Source organism: Amblyraja radiata, chromosome 14 (genome assembly GCF_010909765.2).
Source record: "Amblyraja radiata isolate CabotCenter1 chromosome 14, sAmbRad1.1.pri, whole genome shotgun sequence".
Classification (NCBI taxonomy): Eukaryota; Metazoa; Chordata; class Chondrichthyes; order Rajiformes; family Rajidae; genus Amblyraja; species Amblyraja radiata.
This window is the reverse complement of record NC_045969.1, coordinates 10717903-10735996: the sequence shown is the minus strand read 5'-3', so window position 1 is coordinate 10735996 and position 18094 is coordinate 10717903. Positions and strand designations below refer to the sequence as shown.

Here is an 18094-nt window from a genome sequence, read left to right as displayed (position 1 = left end):
AATGTACAAACTAGGTAGAGACAGCACCCGTAGTCAGGATCGAACCTGGGCCTCTGGCGCTGTAAGGCAGCAACTCCACTGTTGCTCCACCGTGCTGCGCTTATGGAACAGAGGGAACAGATATTGAAGAGGAAGCTGGAGCTTAAGACACCATTAAGAATTTCATAGTACGTGTTAAAGAGAAGTCGCAAATTCTAATAACTAATAACATTCTCCCAGCCAGAACCTCACAAATAAAAAGAATGCTAACACGTTTTTTTCCCCTTCGTACTGTTCTTTGATGGATTTTGCAGAATATTTGTTGGTCTCAATGGGTCAAACAGCACAGAAATAGGCCCTTCGGCCCAACTTCCTTGCCCATCTATGCTCGTTCCTGTCCAAATGTCTTTTAAATGTTATAGCAGCTGCCTCAATCACTTCCTTTGGCAGGTTCTTCCATATTCTCACCAGCCTCTTTGAGAAAAAGCTGCCCTTCAAATTTTTATTCATTCTCTCCCCTCTCACCTTACACTTATTCCCTATAATTCCTGATTCTCCGGCGCTGGGAAAAAGGCCGGATGCATTCACTCTATTTAGGGCTCATGATTTTATATACCTCTATAAGATGAGTCCTCAGTCTCCTACATTCCAAGGAATAAAGTCCCTGCCTGCCCAACCTCTCCTCATAATTCAATCATGCCTGACCTCTGCCACCGAATCCCATTTTCCTGCCTTCTCCCTGTAACCCTTGACACCTGTTCTAATCAAGAATCATTTGCATCCTCCAAGGAAGAATCCAATTTATCTCGGCCTTCTCTCCCAACTCGGACTGACCAATGTGCCTGCTTTTTGTCTCTGCAGTACCGGCCATGATCACGTCTTATCCAAACACCACCCTGGCGACCCAGGGCCAGAAGAAAGAGGTCAGCTGCACCGCTCACGGGGAGAAGCCCATCATTGTCCGCTGGGAGAAGGAAGACACCATCATTGATCCCGAGAGGATGTTCCGTTACATCGTGTCCACCAAGGAGATGGGAGACGAGGTGGTTTCCACACTACAGGTACTGACTGCGACATTCCCACAGAAAGGCTTGTTATATTAACAGCGCCCTCTCATGGTTGAACACATACACTACTGCAGATGCTGGTTTAAGCCGAAGATAGGCACAAAATGCTGGAGCAACTCCACGGGTCAGGCAGCACCTCTGGAGGGAAGGAATGGGTGATGTTTCGGGTCGAGACCTTTCTTCAGACCCACCCTGGTCTCCCAAGAAGGGTCTCGACCAAAAACGTCACCCATTCCTTCTCTCCAGAGGTGTTGCCTGTCCTGCTGAGTTACTCCAGCATTTTGTGTCCATCTTCGACATACGCTAACTACTGCTAATTGTTCAATTTCCTCCTCGTAACCCCTTGTGCAACATGCTTTGCAATGATCTGGAAAATATCACAGTATGGCGACAAGGGTGGAATAATTCAATACTGTGTCGCCCCATACAAATGTAAAGCACTGTCGGCGAAGAAAAGACCTTACCTGTCAAGAAGGGTCTCGACCCGAAACATCACAGTGCGTAAAGTTTTGGTCTCCTAATTTGAGGAAGGACATCCTTGTGATTGAGGCAGTGCCGTGTAGGTTCATGAGATTGATCCCTGGGATGGCGGGACTGTCATATGAGGAAAGATTGAAAAGGCTAGGCTTGTATTCACTGGAGTTTAGAAGGATGAGGGGGATCTTATAGAAACATATAATGGACTGGACAAGCATATAAAAGAACTGGACAAGCTAGATGCAGGAAAAATGTTCCCAATGTTGGGCGAGTCCAGAACTAGGGGCCACAGTCTTAGAATAAAGGGGAGGCCATTTAAAATTGAGGTGAGAAAAAACCTTTTCACCCAGAGAGTTGTGAATTTGTGGAATTCCCTTCCACAGAGGGCAGTGGAGGCCAAATCACTGGATGGATTTAAGAGAGAGTTATATAGAGCTCTTGGGTTGGGAGGAGCCATCTTGGGGAACGGCTGCTAACCAGCAGCCGTCCGTTTAATTCACTTTTTTTTTGCAGTTTTAGTTAGTCCTGGCCCTGTTTGTGGGAGAGATAGTCTTTTTAATGTGGGGGGTAGGGGGTAATAATATTTCTAGGTCCCTACCTGGTCGGTGAGGCAGCTTTTTCTCCAGGCTGCCCCATCGACCCGTCCTCGTGGCCTACCAGCTGGGCGTGGAGCGCCGTTTCCTGGCGGGGACCGCCCAGCACCTCAGCTTCAATGGCGGCACAGCGCTGGAGCGCTATCGCGGAGCGGAGTGGGCGATGCCTTGCCTGGGTCGCTGCGCTGGATCGACACGCTGGAGCTCCGGTGAGCTGTGACCACTGAGATCAACACCTTCGGGCTGCGGGTCTGCGGAGCGGAGCGGGCGGCTCCGACTTTAACATCGTGAGCCTGGGAGCTCCAAACCGGCGCGGCCTTGTCGGCTTCAGAAGCCGCGGTCCCCAGTTAGGAAGCGGCCGTTCCAGGTGGCCCAGCCGCTGAAAGGACTCTCCCGACGCCGCGGCAACAGCACCCGGCCAGAACGGCCAGGAACATCGGGCCTCCGTAGAGGCAATAGCGGAGGCCTCAATAGGCCTGACTTTGGGAGAACTGGGGATGGGGACTGGACATTGTGCCTTCCCCCACAGTGGTATCCACTGTGGGGGGATGATTTTTTATGTGTAATGTGAATATGTTAGTTTGTGTCCAAGATGGCTGTCGGAAGAGAGAGTGGGCGCTGGCGCGCTTTAGCTGCCGCTGCTCTCTCTTCATATTGTGTTTTTGATTTTTGTCTTTGGAGCGAATTCTGTCTTTAATTTGTGTATTGGTGATGTCCTTATTATTTATTTTACTCTGACTATATGTTTTTTCTCTCTTGTTAATTTTCTGTAAGGTGTCCTTGAGACTTTGAAAGGCGCCCGCAAATAAAATTTATTATTATTATTATGATATGGGGAGAAGGCAGGCACGAGTTATTGATTGGGGACGATCAGCCATGATCGCAATGAATGGCGGTGCTGGCTCAAAGGGCCGAATGGCCTCCTCCTGCACCTATTTGTCTATATTTCTATGTTTCTATCACCTATTCATTTTCTCCAGAGATGCTGTCTGACCCGCTGAGCTACTCCAGCTTTTTGTGTCTACCTTCGGTTTAAACCAGCCTCTGCTGTTCCTTCCTACACATAAAGCATGGGTCATTGTACAGTCTGGTGTATGTAAAGTACACACTAATATATAGGTTAGAACGTACACATTCGTACATATACACCTTAAAATGCACATTGTGGCTAGAATACATGATGGTCTGGGGAAAACGTTTAAATCCAGTAGCCATGCCTATCACATGCAGGAATATTAGTCCATCAAACCCATTTGAACCATCCTGGTCATTCCTCCTTCTCCCCGTTCCCGTGGGGTTAACGTACAGAAGCTTGAAAGCACGCACCACCAGACTCAGGAACAACCTCTGCCCCTCTGATATAAGGCTTCTGAACATAATATAGAAACATAGAAACATAGAAATTAGGTGCAGGAGTAGGCCATTCGGCCCTTCGAGCCTGCACCGCCATTCAATATGATCATGGCTGATCATCCAACTCAGTATCCCGTACCTGCCTTCTCTCCATACCCTCTGATCCCCTTAGCCACAAGGGCCACATCTAACTCCCTCTTAAATATAGCCAATGAACTGGCCTCGACTACCCTCTGTGGCAGAGAGTTCCAGAGATTCACCACTCTCTGTGTGAAAAAAGTTCTTCTCATCTCGGTTTTAAAGGATTTCCCCCTTATCCTTAAGCAGGACCCCCTTGTCCTGGACTTCCCCAGTAACCTAGGGTGACTGTCCGATTCACCTCTACCCCATTGCAGACATTGGAGTTTGCCTAGAGAACTGATACTCTACAGTGCTGAGAATTATATTCTGCACTCTTATGCTTCTCTTTATCTATTGTATTTGAGTTTGACTTGATTGTATTTAGTATCATCTGATCTGGGGGGATAGCACGTGAAACAAAGCTTTTGCACTCTACCTCAGCACAGTTTAATAAACCTAATCCTAATCCTACTAACTTCCACTTGCCCCATTTGAAATCGTATTTCTCCTCCAAATCTAACCCCATCCCTTCTCTGCTTTTCTTAGTTTTGTTTAGAGATACAGTGCGGAAACAGGCCTTTCGGCCCATCGAGTCCACATCGACCAACAATCTAGGCGGCCTGGCAGTAAGTGACCAACTTAGGCCTTGCTGAGAAGTCTGAGTATTGCGAGGTTTTACCAGCAATGAATTACTGGGTAACAGATCCCATTTTGTACGTTGATGAAGAGTTAAATAACAGTATCATATTTGATGGTTTCAAGGTGATGTGTTGGAACAAAAGAGCCCAAAACCCAGGCGATATATGCTTATTTGGGTGCCTGCATTACTCTAGCGCCTGCCTGTGATGTTCCCTTGCAAACTTCCATCTCAACGATAAGGGGCAGTTCCTCGACACTGCACTGAAATGCTACTTTGGGGCCACACGGTGGCGCAGCGGTAGAGTTGCTGCCCAACAACGTCAGAGACCCAGGTTCGACCCTGACCACGGGTGCTGTCTGTACGGAGTTTGTACCTTCTCCCCGTGACCTGCGTGGGTTTACTGAATTTCTCCCACACTCCAAAGAAGTACAAGTTCGTAGGTTAATTGGATTTGGCAAAATTGTACATTGTCCCTAGAGTGTAGGATACTGCTGGTGTACGGATGATCGCTGATCGGCACGGACTCGGTGGGCCGAAGGGCCTGTTTCCACACTGTATCGATAAACTAAACTAAACTAAGCCATTATTAAACTAAACTAAACTTGAAGATATAGGAGGACATGTTGCGGAGGTGCATGAGGCCTGTGGCCATGAGCACATTTTATATTTATAGTTACATTAAAAAAATCAATCATTCTGTATCCTCCAATTCTTGCACACTGAGATGGTGTTAACCTCCGCAGCTTCCAGCTGCTTGGACTCTAAGCTCTGGCAATTCCTTCCTAAACCTCTTGCTTCTCCAACACCTTTAAGTCACTCCTTGAAAATCTCCTTTCTTCACCAAGTTCATGATCTTCTTGGGATAAAACATCCTCGAGAAGCAATTTCATTTCTCAAAGGGTTTTTGTATTGTTGGAATTATCTACCTCAGAGCGCTGTGGAAGCAGTGATAGATTGTTCTTAGTTTAGTTTAGTTTAGAGACACAGCACGGAAACAGGCCCTTCGGCCCTCCGGGCCCGCACCAACCAGCAATCCCCACACATTAACACCATCCTACACCCACTAGGGACAATTTTTACGTTTTCCAAGCCAATGAACCTACAAAGCTGTGCGTCTTTGGAGTGTATGGGGAAACCGAAGATCTCGGAGAAAACACACAGCACCCGTAGTCACAATCGAACCCGCGTCTCCTGCGCTGGGTTCGCTGGAAGGGAGCAACTCTACCACTGCGCCACCATGGCCGTTTGAGGAATCCAGAAGTGTTCGAGGAATCGAGGGTGATTAGTTTAGAGATACAGCCTGGAACAGACCCTTCAGCCCACCGTCCGCGCCGACCAACGATCATCCGATCACTAGTTCTATCCTATACGCTGGGACAATTTACAGAAGCCAATTAACCTACAAACCTGCATATCATTGGAATGTGGGAGGAAACTTAAGTCAGAGGGCGGTGAATCTGTGGAATTTTTTGCCACAGAAGGCTGTGGAGGCCAAGTCAATGGATATTTTTTAAGGTGGAGATTGATAGATTCTCGATAAGTACGGGTGTCAGAGGTTATGGAGGGAAGGCAGGAGAATGAGGTTGGGGGAGGAGAGAGATCAGCCGTGATTGAATGGCGTAGTAGTCTTGAATGGCCAAATGGCCTAATTCCGTTCCCATCGCTTATGACCTTATGAAACCGCAGCACAAGAACGCCCACACGGTTATAGGGAGAACGTAGAAACTCCATACAGACAGCACCCGTAGTCAGGATTGAACCTGTGTCTCTGGTGCTGTAAGGAAGCAACTCTACTGCTGCACCACTGGAGCGGGGATGGGATAATGAATTTCAATGATCATCCATGATCATGATGTATATTGCTTAGCGAGCCAAATAGAAAAGCTTAAGAACCAAGAGCCAAGCTTCAGCTATTTTCTATGCTTCTACATCGAAGGATGAGAATTGGTATATTTTGCAGAAATCAAAGATTGGGAGAAACGTCGGGAAAATTGAGTTGAGGCCTTGTGGATCGTCAAGGTGGTGTAGGCCTGAGGGGCAATGTGACACACACTGCTCCCGATCCTCATCTCCCTATGTTTATGTGGATCGCTGTTAAATTCCGTCTGATAACGCGTGGACGAACATCAAGCACATTAAAAGTGCTGTCGGAATGCAAACCGGAGCTGTTAATGATTAAAGCCGAGAACAAGTTGTTCAAAAGTAACAGCAAAACTGGGCTTTATTTCCTTCAGTGCATTGATCAAGCAGAAATCAGTCGCACGCCACATCAGAGCCAGCTGGGAGCTCGCATCTTGTGTCAGTAAACATCCCTTCTTACCTTGCCAAAAATCCCCCTGTCAGCTGAAACTCTCCTTGTCCCATTACTGCTGTCTCTCTCATCTGATGTTCCCTTTGTTGTACGGGTTCGGGGGTTGTAGGAAGCAATGTTCTACGCAGTTATAGTGACAGATAAAGGGAAATTAGACAAATCGCTAGGCACTTACCAGTGGTAAATGGAAGCTCGTGAAAGATTATAGTTACGCTGTTTCATTTCGTGCAGTTACAGGCATTTTGCAGCCGTGAATAGACTGACCTTTCTCTTGCCCATCACAAAATATTAAATGCATTACTTTTGCAATGCAATTATTTAAAAGAAACCATTGCAAAGAGCCACCTAAGAATCATAATTATATTTTAAAGGGAGTTTATCATTATGCAGAATATTTTTACAGTGTTAAATAAAGACATGCATTAATAAAGTTCTTAGAAAATAACAAAACAACTGAAGCATCATTTAGAATAGTTTTAGTTTAGTTTAAAGTTACAGCGCAGAAACAGGCACTTCGGCCCACAAGTCCACACCGACCAGCGATCCCTGCACACTAACACTACCCTACACAAACCAGAGACTATTTTTACCCTACACCAAGCCAATTAATCTGCAAACTTGTACGTCTTTGAAATGTGGGAGGAAATCGAAGACCTTGGGGAAAGTTACGGGGAGAATTAGGGTTGCCAACTATCCCGTATTAGCCGGGACATTGGGCTAAATTGGTTTGTCTCGTACGGGACTGCCCTTGTCCCGTATTTGACTGCTACTACTCGGGTCGAGGGGACTGTCGGGTCCGGCCCCGCCTCACCCGTCCCGATGTAGTGCAGCCGTGGCCCTGTCAGTCGGCAGCTTGGCCAGCTGTCCGACCTTCGGACCTTCGCTTACCGCTGACACCACCACCCCTCCTTCTCATGGCCGATCATCGGTTCATGAGTTGGATGGGGTGCCGGACTTTGCGTGCAGCAGAGCACAAAGCCCTGCCGGCGGGCCAGCCAAGGAGTTTTGGCCTGGGCCACGCGACGTCGCGTGCAAAGTTCAGCGCCCGGGCCAAAACGCCTCAGCTAGCCCATCGGCTGGGCTTTGTGGGCAGTCCAGCACCCGGGCCAACTCATCATTTACCCAGCCACGGCCGAGTCGGTCAACGAATTGCTGTCGGGAATTTGTCCCGTATTTGGGAGTGAGAAAGTTGGCAACCTTTGGGAGAACGTAAAATCACCGTACAGACAGCACCTGTAGTCAGGATCAACCCTGGGTCTCTGGCGTTGTAAGGCAGCAACTCTGCCGCTGCGCCATCATGTCGCCCATCGTGTTGGAGTTTAGGCAGAAAAAACTGATCTGAGGCACTTAAGGGCATATTAAGATGTCCAAAGGTTTGGTCAAGGAGGTAGGTTTGCAAGGACTGTTTTAAAGGGGAATAGGAAGTAAAGAGAAGTATTAGAAACATAGAAAATAGGTGTAGGAGTAGGCCATTCGGCCCTTCGAGCCTGCACCGCCATTCAATATGATCACGGCTGATCATCCAACTCAGTATCCTGTACCTGCCTTCTCTCCATACCCCCTGATCCCTTTAGCCACAAGGGCCACATCTAACTCCCTCTTAAATATAGCCAATGAACTGGCCTCAACTACCTTCTGTGGGAGAGAATTCCTGTAGTTAAAGTCTAGGCAGCTAAAGGTATAGTGGCTGGTGGTGGTGCAATACAAATCAGGGGAATTATCACGCCAGAGATGGAGAGCTTGCAAACACCTTGGAAGCCTGTAGAGATAAAGTTTGTCACTCATCACCAAATCTGTAAGCAAGGATGAATATTTTAGTGAAATACCTGGATAGAATGGATGTACACAGGATGGTTCCACTAGTGGGAGCGTCTAAGATCAGAGGTCATAGCCTCAGAATTAAAGGACCTTACTTCAGGAAGGAGATAAAGAGAAATTCCTTTAGTCAGAGGGTGGTGAATCCGTGGAATTCATTGCCACAGAAGGCTGCGGAGGCCATGTCAATGGATATATTTAAGGCAGAGATAGATAGATTCTTGATTACTACGGTTGTCAGAGGTTATGGGGAGAACACAGGAGAATGGGTTCAGGATGGAGAGATAGATCAGCCACGATAGACTTAAAGGGGCGAATGGCCTAAATCTGCTTTCTTCCCAGGTGTTATCTGGCAACCGAATCATCCTACCACAACCAGAGAGCATTCTGTACTACTCTCTACCACTTTGGTGACCTATCCTTGATCAGTCTTTGCTGGCTTTACCTTGCACTAAACGTTATTCCCTTTTCATGTCCTATACACTGTAAATGGATCGATTGTAATCATGTATTGTCTTTCCGCTGACTGGATAGCACGCAACAAAGCGTCTCACTGTACCTCGGTATACGTGACAATAAACTAAACTGAAACTGAAACTGAACTGAGTTGTCCCAGCTAGGCGATCATAGAAACATAGAAACATAGAAAATAGGTGCAGGAGGAGGCCATTCGGCCCTTTGAGCCAGCACCGCCATTCATTGTGGTCATGGCTGATCGTCCTCAATCAATAACCCGTGCCTGCCTTCTCCCCATATCCCTTGATTGCACTAGCCCCTAGAGCTCTATCTAACTCTCTCTTAAATCCATCCAGTGACTTGGCCTCCACTGCCCTCTGTGGCAGGGAATTCCACAAATTCACAACTCTCTGGGTGAAAATGTTTTTTCTCACCTCAGTCTTAAATGGCTTCCCCTTTATTCTAAGACTGTGGCCCCTGGTTCTGGACTCCCCCAACATTGGGAACATTTTTTTCCTGCATCTAGCTTGTCCAGTCCTTTTATAATTTTATATGTTTCTATAAGATCCCCCTCATCCTTCCAAACTCCAGTGAATACAAGCCTAGTCTTTTCAATCTTTCCTCATATGACAGTCCCGCCATACCAGGGATCAATCACGTGAACCTACGCTGCACTGCCTCAATCACAAGGATGTCCTTCCTCAAATTAGGAGACCAAAACTGTACACAATACTCCAGATGTGGTCTCACCAGAGCCCGATACAACTGCAGAAGAATCTTGCATACATGTGCAAGGGAATATTATACATAAATCATTTTCAATCAAGCTTTTAACTGACTTTACTTCTTCTGATGACATTGTAAAAATTATCTTTATTCTCTTGTATTTATCTCAGCATCCACTTCAGCAGCTCATTAAAATCATATAATATATAGGACTCTGTATTTGAGCTCAGTGTTTTTGTTTTTTTGTCCTCTTACACGCTTGAAATTTTTTTCTTTTTAATTTTATATAAATCTGTGCTTTTTATGCTATTAATTGACTATGTCCTTACTGTTTTTTATTTTATTTTTGTTTAGACCTGTGTTTTTGTGGAAAGCATTTTGGGTTGCATTCAAGTGTATGAAAAGTGCTATATAAATAGTAATTATTATAAAATTATTATTATAAGGTCATAAGGAATAGGAGTAGAATTGGGCCATTTGGCCCATCAAATCTACTCTGCCATTCAATCACGGCTGATCTATCTCTTCCTCTGAACCCCATTCTCCTGTCTTCTCCCCATAACCTCCGACACCTGTACTAATCAAGAATCTATCTACCTCTGCCTTAAAAATATCCACTGACTTGGCCTCCACAGCCTTCTATGGCAAAGAATTCCACAGATTCACCACCCTCTGACGAAAGAAACATAGAAACATAGAAAATAGGTGCAGGAGTAGGCCATTCGGCCCTTCGAGCCTGCACCGCCATTCAATATGATCATGGCTGATCATCCAACTCAGTATCCTGTACCTGCCTTCTCTCCAAACCCCCTGATCCCTTTAGCCACAAGGACCACATCTAACTCCCTCTTAAATATAGCCAATTAACTGGCCTCAACTACCTTCTGTGGCAGAGAATTCCAGAGATTCACCACTCTCTGTGAAAAAATGTTTTTCTCATCTCGGTCCTAAAAGATTTCCCCCTTATCCTTAAACTGTGACCCCTTGTTCTGGACTTCCCCAACATCGGGAACAATCTTCCTGCATCTAGCCTGTCCAACCCCTTAAGAATTTTGTAAGTTTCTATAAGATCCCCCCTCAATCTTCTAAAAATTTCCCTTTTAAAATCTTTTAAAGAAAATTTTCCTCATCTCCTTCCTAAAAGAACGTCCTTTAATTCTGAGGCTGTACCCTCCAGCTTTGGACTCTCCCACTAGTGGAAACATCCTCTCCACATCCACTCGATCCAAGCCTTTTACTATTCTGTACGCTTCAATGAGGTCCCCCACCTCATTCTCCTAAACTCCTGCGAGTACAGGCCCAGTGCCGGCAAACACTCATTATAGGTTACATTCATAGGGTGATGGACACAATAGAGCCGCATTTTTAACACCGTCAGCAGCAACATCTGTGTGAAGTACTTCTGTTGGGAAACTCTAACGCTGTTACCCTCAATGACATGGATTCAAAGGGTTGCACCTGCTTACATTAAGGCTGCATCAAGAAGCCAACTCTAAAGATCTCAGAGTCCAGCCCCACAGGCAGTGCCCCAGTGAGGCTGCAGTTTACACTAATGAACGGAGAGGAAAAAAATCAATCAGAGCCCAATGAATCAGAGCTTTAATGCTCACCTATTGAATAACAATCGCTGCACTTCTTTGATCTTTGCTTCTTTTCAGTTCTCTTTTCTCTCTGCCCGGGTCTTGAAATGTTTCAGAGCTCCATCAGTATCTTCTTTTTGATCTCTAAAATCCTTCCCACCTTTAATCAGCCAGCCCAGCGACTGGTGGGTTTTTTTTCTTGACACGGTTACTATAACAACAGCCCGTCCTGACCCCTATCAGTGCTGCTTCGGGAAAATGCCTCAGACCTTCATGTTGAAGCCTCCGATAATATTCTCTCACTCGCGGCGTGGAGACAGAGAAGGAAAATCAATTTCGCTCTGGATGCAATTAAATATCCCGGTTTAAATGAGTTACCCTTCACGGACCTGCCACCAGATTAAAACGCTATTTGAACAATGCGAGGGATTTACGTTGCAAAGGATTTTCTTTCGCTTTCATGCAAGAATAAAAGAATTTGGGCTTGAAATTCATCAATGCTTGGTTAGCCAGCTGAGGCCCAACGATTATTTAATTCTCGGAGAGCCCCAGCTAAAAATCGATTGGCGCCTGCAAAGGTCATTAAATGGTCACTGCTCGTGAACTGATCTCTGTGTCGTGGGCCTGCTGCTTGTGATGATGATAATAATGCTTTATTGTCACTTGCACCTAGCCTAGGCGCGGTGACACGCTTGGTATTTGCATGCAAAGTACACAAAAGAGTCGCCACAAAGGTGCTGACAAAGTTAAGGGCCTGTCCCACAAGCATGCGACTCCATGCGGCAAGCACGACCTAAAGGGCTGGTCCCACCAGCATGCACCTGCATGCGGCAAGCGCAACCTAAGCCGCATGGAGTTGTGCGGAGCTGGTCCCGACATCGCGCCGAGCTCCGAAAAACCGACCGTGTTTAAAAATTCCGCGCGGCAACGGCCTGCCGGCGCACAGCCGCCTCAACGCGTGTCACTCACTCGACTTCCGCGCGGCTCCCGCTTCTGGTTTGGTCGAGCTTGCCGCATGCTGTACGGCTCAAGCGACCACGTTAGGTCGCGCTTGCCGCATGCAGGCGCATGCTGGTGGGAACGGCCCTTTAGGTCGCGCTTGCCGCATGCAGGTCGCATGCCCGTGGGACAGGCCCTTTACTAAAAGTACACTGGGGCCCCCTTTGTCCTCAGTGCTCCCCCCCCCCATGCCGGGTCCTCCTTTGTTCTCAGTGCTTCCCCCACACTGGGTTCCCCCTTTGTTCTCGGCAACATGGACCATCCGCCTCGGCCCGACCTCGAGACTACAACCTCGGCCTGTCCCTGACCTCGAGGCTCCAACCCAAACTCATCTTCGGGGGCTTGTAGGTTCGAATCCAGGGCGTGGGGCTCTATTGAAGCAGACGTGCATCAGACTAATGGGCCTGTCGCACTTAGGCGATTTTTTAGGTGACTACAGGCGACTAGGCTGTCGCCACATGGTTGCCGGGGTGTCGCCTGTGTGGTCGTGAGTAGTCTCCTCAGTCGCCCAAAGAGTTGCAGCGTCTTTCTGGTCGCCGCTGGATTTTCAACATGTTGAAAATTTTTCAGAGACCGTCTGCGACTTCGGTTTTTGTTTTGTTGTTAAAGAAATGATTCTATTTCAAATTTGACGTCGAAGGGGGGTCCAGTCGCCGGTTTTTCGCCGACCTGCTACCACTATGACAGTCGCCGGCAGTCGCCTAAAAATAGCCTAAGTGGGACAGGCCCATTAGGGTTGCTATGTGCCAACAGGAAGTTAGCAAAGGGAAGATAGACACAAAATGCTGGAGTAACTCAACGGGACAGGCAGCATCTCTGGAGAGAAGGAATGGGTGGCATTTCGGGTCGAGACCCTTCTGCATGAAATGTCACCGGTTCCTTCTCTCCAGAGATGGTGATGTTACGGGTCGAGGCCCTTCTTCAGACCTGTCTTGACCCGAAACGTCACCCATTCCTTCTCTCCAGAGATGCTGCCTGTTCTGCTGAATTACTCCAGCATTTTGGGTCTATCTTCGGTGTATACCAGCATCTGCAGTTCCTTCCTACACATTAGCAAAGTGAAAATAGGCCCAAGAACACATCATTAGGGGAAGATAGCCTGGGAAGAAAGGCAGGAGGAGCCAGGTGGAAGGCAACTATCCAGGTGAGAGGCCACTGAGGACAATCAATGCTAGCGGGTAGAGTTTCCTCTCGCACTTGGTGCAGTCTGGAGGTAGCTAGACTGAATTTAGTTTAGTTTAGTTTATTATTGTCATGTGTACCAAGGAACAGCGAAAGGCAATAAATAGCATGGCAATAAAACACTCTTGACTCAACACTCCTGCAAAAATGCTGGTGCCCTGAAGGCTTAGGACGTGACTGAATCTGGTTCAAAGAAATCAGGACAGTGAAAGAAAGGCATTGAAACACAGGGTATGAGAAAACAAGGTTGAGATTATATGATTACTTGGTTCTTCTGATGAATTCAGAGATGAGAAAATCAGATATCAATTTGTAGACGTGTACAGTTCAAAGAATTATCATGCTATAGTAAACTAGCCTGAAGAAATATTTAGACAGGTCCATGGGTAGGACTGGTTTAGAGGGATATGGACCATACGCAAGCAGGTGGGACTAGTGTGGTTGGGACATATTGGCCGGTGTGGATGTAGGGCCAAAGGGCCTGTTTCCACACTAAGACTCCATGACTGTGGTCAATGAGAGATTCAGGAAATATTATACACATCACTTGATCTCAATGTGTACATGCGAAACAGTAGTAAGGAAGATTACGAGTTTGAACATACGCTTGGGGTCTTATTGAAGAGTCGACACATAACTTGGCAGAAGGTAGTCAAGATGTGTTACTTTGAATGAGTCATGGAATGGAGACCATATCAAAACTTCTACTGGGTACGAACGATCAACAAACTGGAAAGGGTGCAGAGAGGATTTACGATGATGTTGCCAGAGCTTGAGGGCCTGAGCTATTGGGAGAGGTTGAACAGGCATGGACTCTATTCCTTGGAGCGCAGGACGATGAGGGGTGATCGTATAGAGGCATACAAAATAATGAGAGGAATAGATCGGCTGGATGCACAGAGTCTCGTGACCAGAGGAAATAGGTTTAAGGTGAGGGGGAAAGATTGAATAGGTGTAACTAAGGGGTAACGTTTTCACGCAAAGGGTGGTGGGTGTATGGAACGAGCTGCTGGAGGAGTTAGGTGAGGCAGGTACTATTGCAGCATTTAACAAACATTTAGGCAGGTACATGGATAGGACAGGTTTAGAGGAATATGGGACAAATGCAGGCAGGTGAGACTAGTGTAGCTGGGACATGTTGACGGGTGTGGGAAAGTTGGGCCGAAGGACCTTCCTTGTTATAAGACTCTATGACTCTATAACGGGAGGGACACCAGTTGCCATGGATGTTGCCTCTTGTGGGAGAATCTAAAATTCCAGATCACTGTTAAAAAATAAGAGAGCTTAGCCTGTTATAGCAATTCTCTTATCTTGATGGCCTGAACCTGCAGAGATTGGGTGGATAGGATTGTTTTAGTGAGAGATGGGCTAAAAGCAGGCAGATGGAATTAATGTAGATGGAGCATAGGTGGGTCTGGCGGGATACTTTGTACGTTTGTCAGTGCCCTTTATGTGGTGACTATTGCATACCTTGGGTATGGAAGCAAAGAATTTCACTGGGACTTGTCACATATGCCAACGAATAATTCATTCATAAAGTCTTTATTCATAAAGTATTCATTCATTCAAAGTTGGGCCAAAGGGCCTGTTTCTATGCAGAATATACTTTAAAAAATAGTGAACGCAGCCCAGTCCAACACAGGCACTTCAGGTCTGAAGAAGTGTCTCGACCCGAATCGCCACCCATTACTTCTCTCCATTGATGCTGCCTGTCCCGCTGAGTTACTCCAGCATTTTGTGTCTACCCCCAGGCTCTTCAATTCCTTCTAACCAGTCCATGTTCATGGTGTGTTGCATCAGGAGGTATTGTCTAGGATGCCTTCCATCCTGGCCATTCCCTCTCCTCTCTTCAATCCCTTGGAGCTCCAGGCAGGCATTCTCACCCTCATCTCTAACTCATCCGCGTAATCAGTCATTGGACCTCAGCATTTTCTGCACTATTAAAGACTTAGTTCAGTTTAGTTCATTGTCACGTGTACCGAGGTACAGTGGAAAGCTTTTGTTGTGTGCTATCCAGTCAGCAGAAAGACAATACATGATTACAATCATGCCATTTACAGTGTATAGAGGAGTGGAGATTTAAGAGTGTGGAGCGATTGTAATGTGTGATTGTAGATCTGTCTCTGTGGCTAGCACGCAGTTAGTCGCTTGGGATGGGCGCCATCTTGGAAGCTGTGTCTGCCCCATTCTGTTCTATTGCATTCATCATAGTATTTCAAGTTAAGTCAAGCTTACATAGAAACATAGAAACATAGAAAATAGGTGCAGGAGTAGGCCATTCAGCCCTTCGAGCCTGCACCGCCATTCAATATGATCATGGCTGATCATCCAACTCAGTATCCTGTACCTGCCTTCTCTCCATACCCCCTGATCCCTTTAGCCACAAGGGCCACATCTAACTACCTCTTAAATATAGCAAGCTTATGTCATATACAGAAGTACGGTGAGGTACAAGTACAATGAAAATCTTGTTTACAGCAACACAGATGCTGCTTCACCCACTGAGTTTCTCCAGCATTTTTGTCTACCTTCACTGGAACATGGGCTCAGGCAACACACAAAAACATAAATAATGCATGAATTCTGCAAGACATTTAAAAGAAAGGTGCTAGGGGAAAACAAGTCATTAGTGCAAAAAACAATAAGAAAACAAGCCCATGTTGTACTTTATTTTAATATTAAATATGTAGATTTATTGTTGCATTTTTCATTACCATGTACGCTGCTCATGAGCTTCATGCAAACAGTGACATTTCATTTCACCGGGTTTATTTAGCAGTGAACTAATATGAATCTGAATCTAAATGTGGAGTTGTGGTTCGTTTGCGATTTGCTCAATGTTATTGAATGGCTGAGTGCCTCAGAATAAAAGGATGTTCCTTTAGGAAGGAGGTGAGGAGGAATTTCTTTAGTCAGAGGGTGGTGAATCTGTGGAATTCATTGCCACAGAAGGCTGTGGAAGCCAAGACAATTGATATTTTTAAGGCAGAGATAGATAGATTCTTGATTAGCATGGATGTCAGGGGTTACGGGGAGAAGGCAGGAGATTGGGGTTGAGAGTGAGAGATAGATCGGCCATGATTGAATGTTGGAGGGCAGCAGGCACGGTGGCGTAGTGGTAGAGCTACTGCCTTACACTGTCAGAGACTCGGGTTCGATCCTGACTATGGGTGCTGCCTGTGCCGAGTTTGTACGTTCTCCCCGTACATCCCTACACACACTAGGGACAATTTATAATCATACCAAGCCAATTGACCTACAAACCTGTACGTCTTTGGCGTGTGGGAGGAAACCTGAGATCCCGGAGAAAACCCACGCAGGTCACGGGGAGAACGTACAAATCCGTACAGACAAGCACCGGTAGTCAGGATCAAAACCGGGTCTCTGACGCTGTAAGGCAGCAACTCTACCGCTGCGCCTCCGTGCCACCCAGTCGGATAGCTCCACCTGAATCCCATGCGAACTGACCTTCCAGAGCAGTCCACTGCGCACAATGTTTCAAATGCCTTGCGGAAGCAACATTTCTTCAATGTTGAAGCTTTGCCTTCATCACCCTTTGTGGCCACTTTATCAAAACCTCAATCAGAGGTCATTAGACACAATCTCCCATGTGCTAAACCATGCTGACTATCCATGTCTATCCAAATGCATATATAACTCATCCCTCAGAATACTCTCCAGTAACTTGCCTAATGCAGATGTTAGGCTCACTGGTCTACAGTTCCCAAACTTTTCCCTGCAGCCCTTCTTAAATAGGCAGGCAGCCGGCTCGGGTAGAGTCCTCCACCGTCTGGCGCCGTGACTCGCGGATGGCCAGCTTGGCCAGGCCCAGGAGCAACCTAAACAGGACATCTTCAGCCCTACCCTCTCCCCTACGCACAGGGTGTCCAAAGATGAGGATGGTGGGTGAAAAATGCAGCCAGAAGGCAAGGAGCAGCCCCTTTAGATATTCAAACAGTGGCTGCAGCCTCAACCTGTACATCTTTGGAGTGTGGGAGAAAACCGAAGATCTCGGAGGAAACCCACGCGGTCATGGGGAGAACGTACAAACTCCGTACAGACAGCACCCGTAGTCGGGATCAAACCTGGGTCTCTGTGAGGCAGCAACTCCACCTCTGCGCCACCTGCCACCTCTATATCTCACATATCTCAGCCAGGACACCTGCAATTTCTACTCTAGCTTCCCTCAATGCCCTTGTATCTCTGATTTACTTGAAAGGTGGAGAGGGCTGTTGAGATTGAATGGTGGCCTCCTGTTCGTGAAGTATTTAATAAGCCAAGGTCCCCCAGAGAGCATTTAGATTCACATGGATGGGAACTCACCTAGACTGTGAATTAGGCAATTGTGTTCCTACGTCTGTCCTCTAACACAAATGTCCACAGTAAGTGGGTCAACACTAAAAACTTACTCCTCTATTCAGTTCATTTGAATAAAATATGGGTTTTATCGGGAGAATTTTTTCGAGCAATAGATTATAGGTACAGCATGGTTCGTGTTAGAAATATTGATAGGAATTATCCATGATTAGTTGTAATCTAATGTGAACAGTCACTCACCATCACTGTCAACCTTTCTGAAGTTGTGTGCACCAGTCTCCTCATATATTTCTTCAGGCAAGGATAACTGGAATGTATTCTATATATATCTAAACCGTGCACCATTCTGCAGTTAATCTGCTCACTTCTATAAGATAATGAATTAATTGCTTAGGATGGTGGTGGTGTCTTCTGTCTAAAGGGCCTATCCCACTTGGCCGTCATTTGGCGTAATTTAGGCGACATCATTTACGCGTCAC

The 18094-nt window shown here is 46.6% G+C and overlaps 1 protein-coding gene across 2 annotated transcripts in view; it reads left to right on the top strand.

The window, feature by feature from the left end:
• The window catches only part of dscam (DS cell adhesion molecule), a 220777-nt gene that overhangs the window by 81853 nt on the left and 120830 nt on the right, over nucleotides 1–18094 (top strand). For both annotated transcript variants that reach the window (XM_033032509.1, XM_033032510.1), the window contains one exon: nucleotides 841–1040. In XM_033032509.1, the coding sequence (XP_032888400.1) occupies nucleotides 841–1040 (200 nt within the window). The remainder of the gene's footprint in view (nucleotides 1–840; nucleotides 1041–18094) is intronic.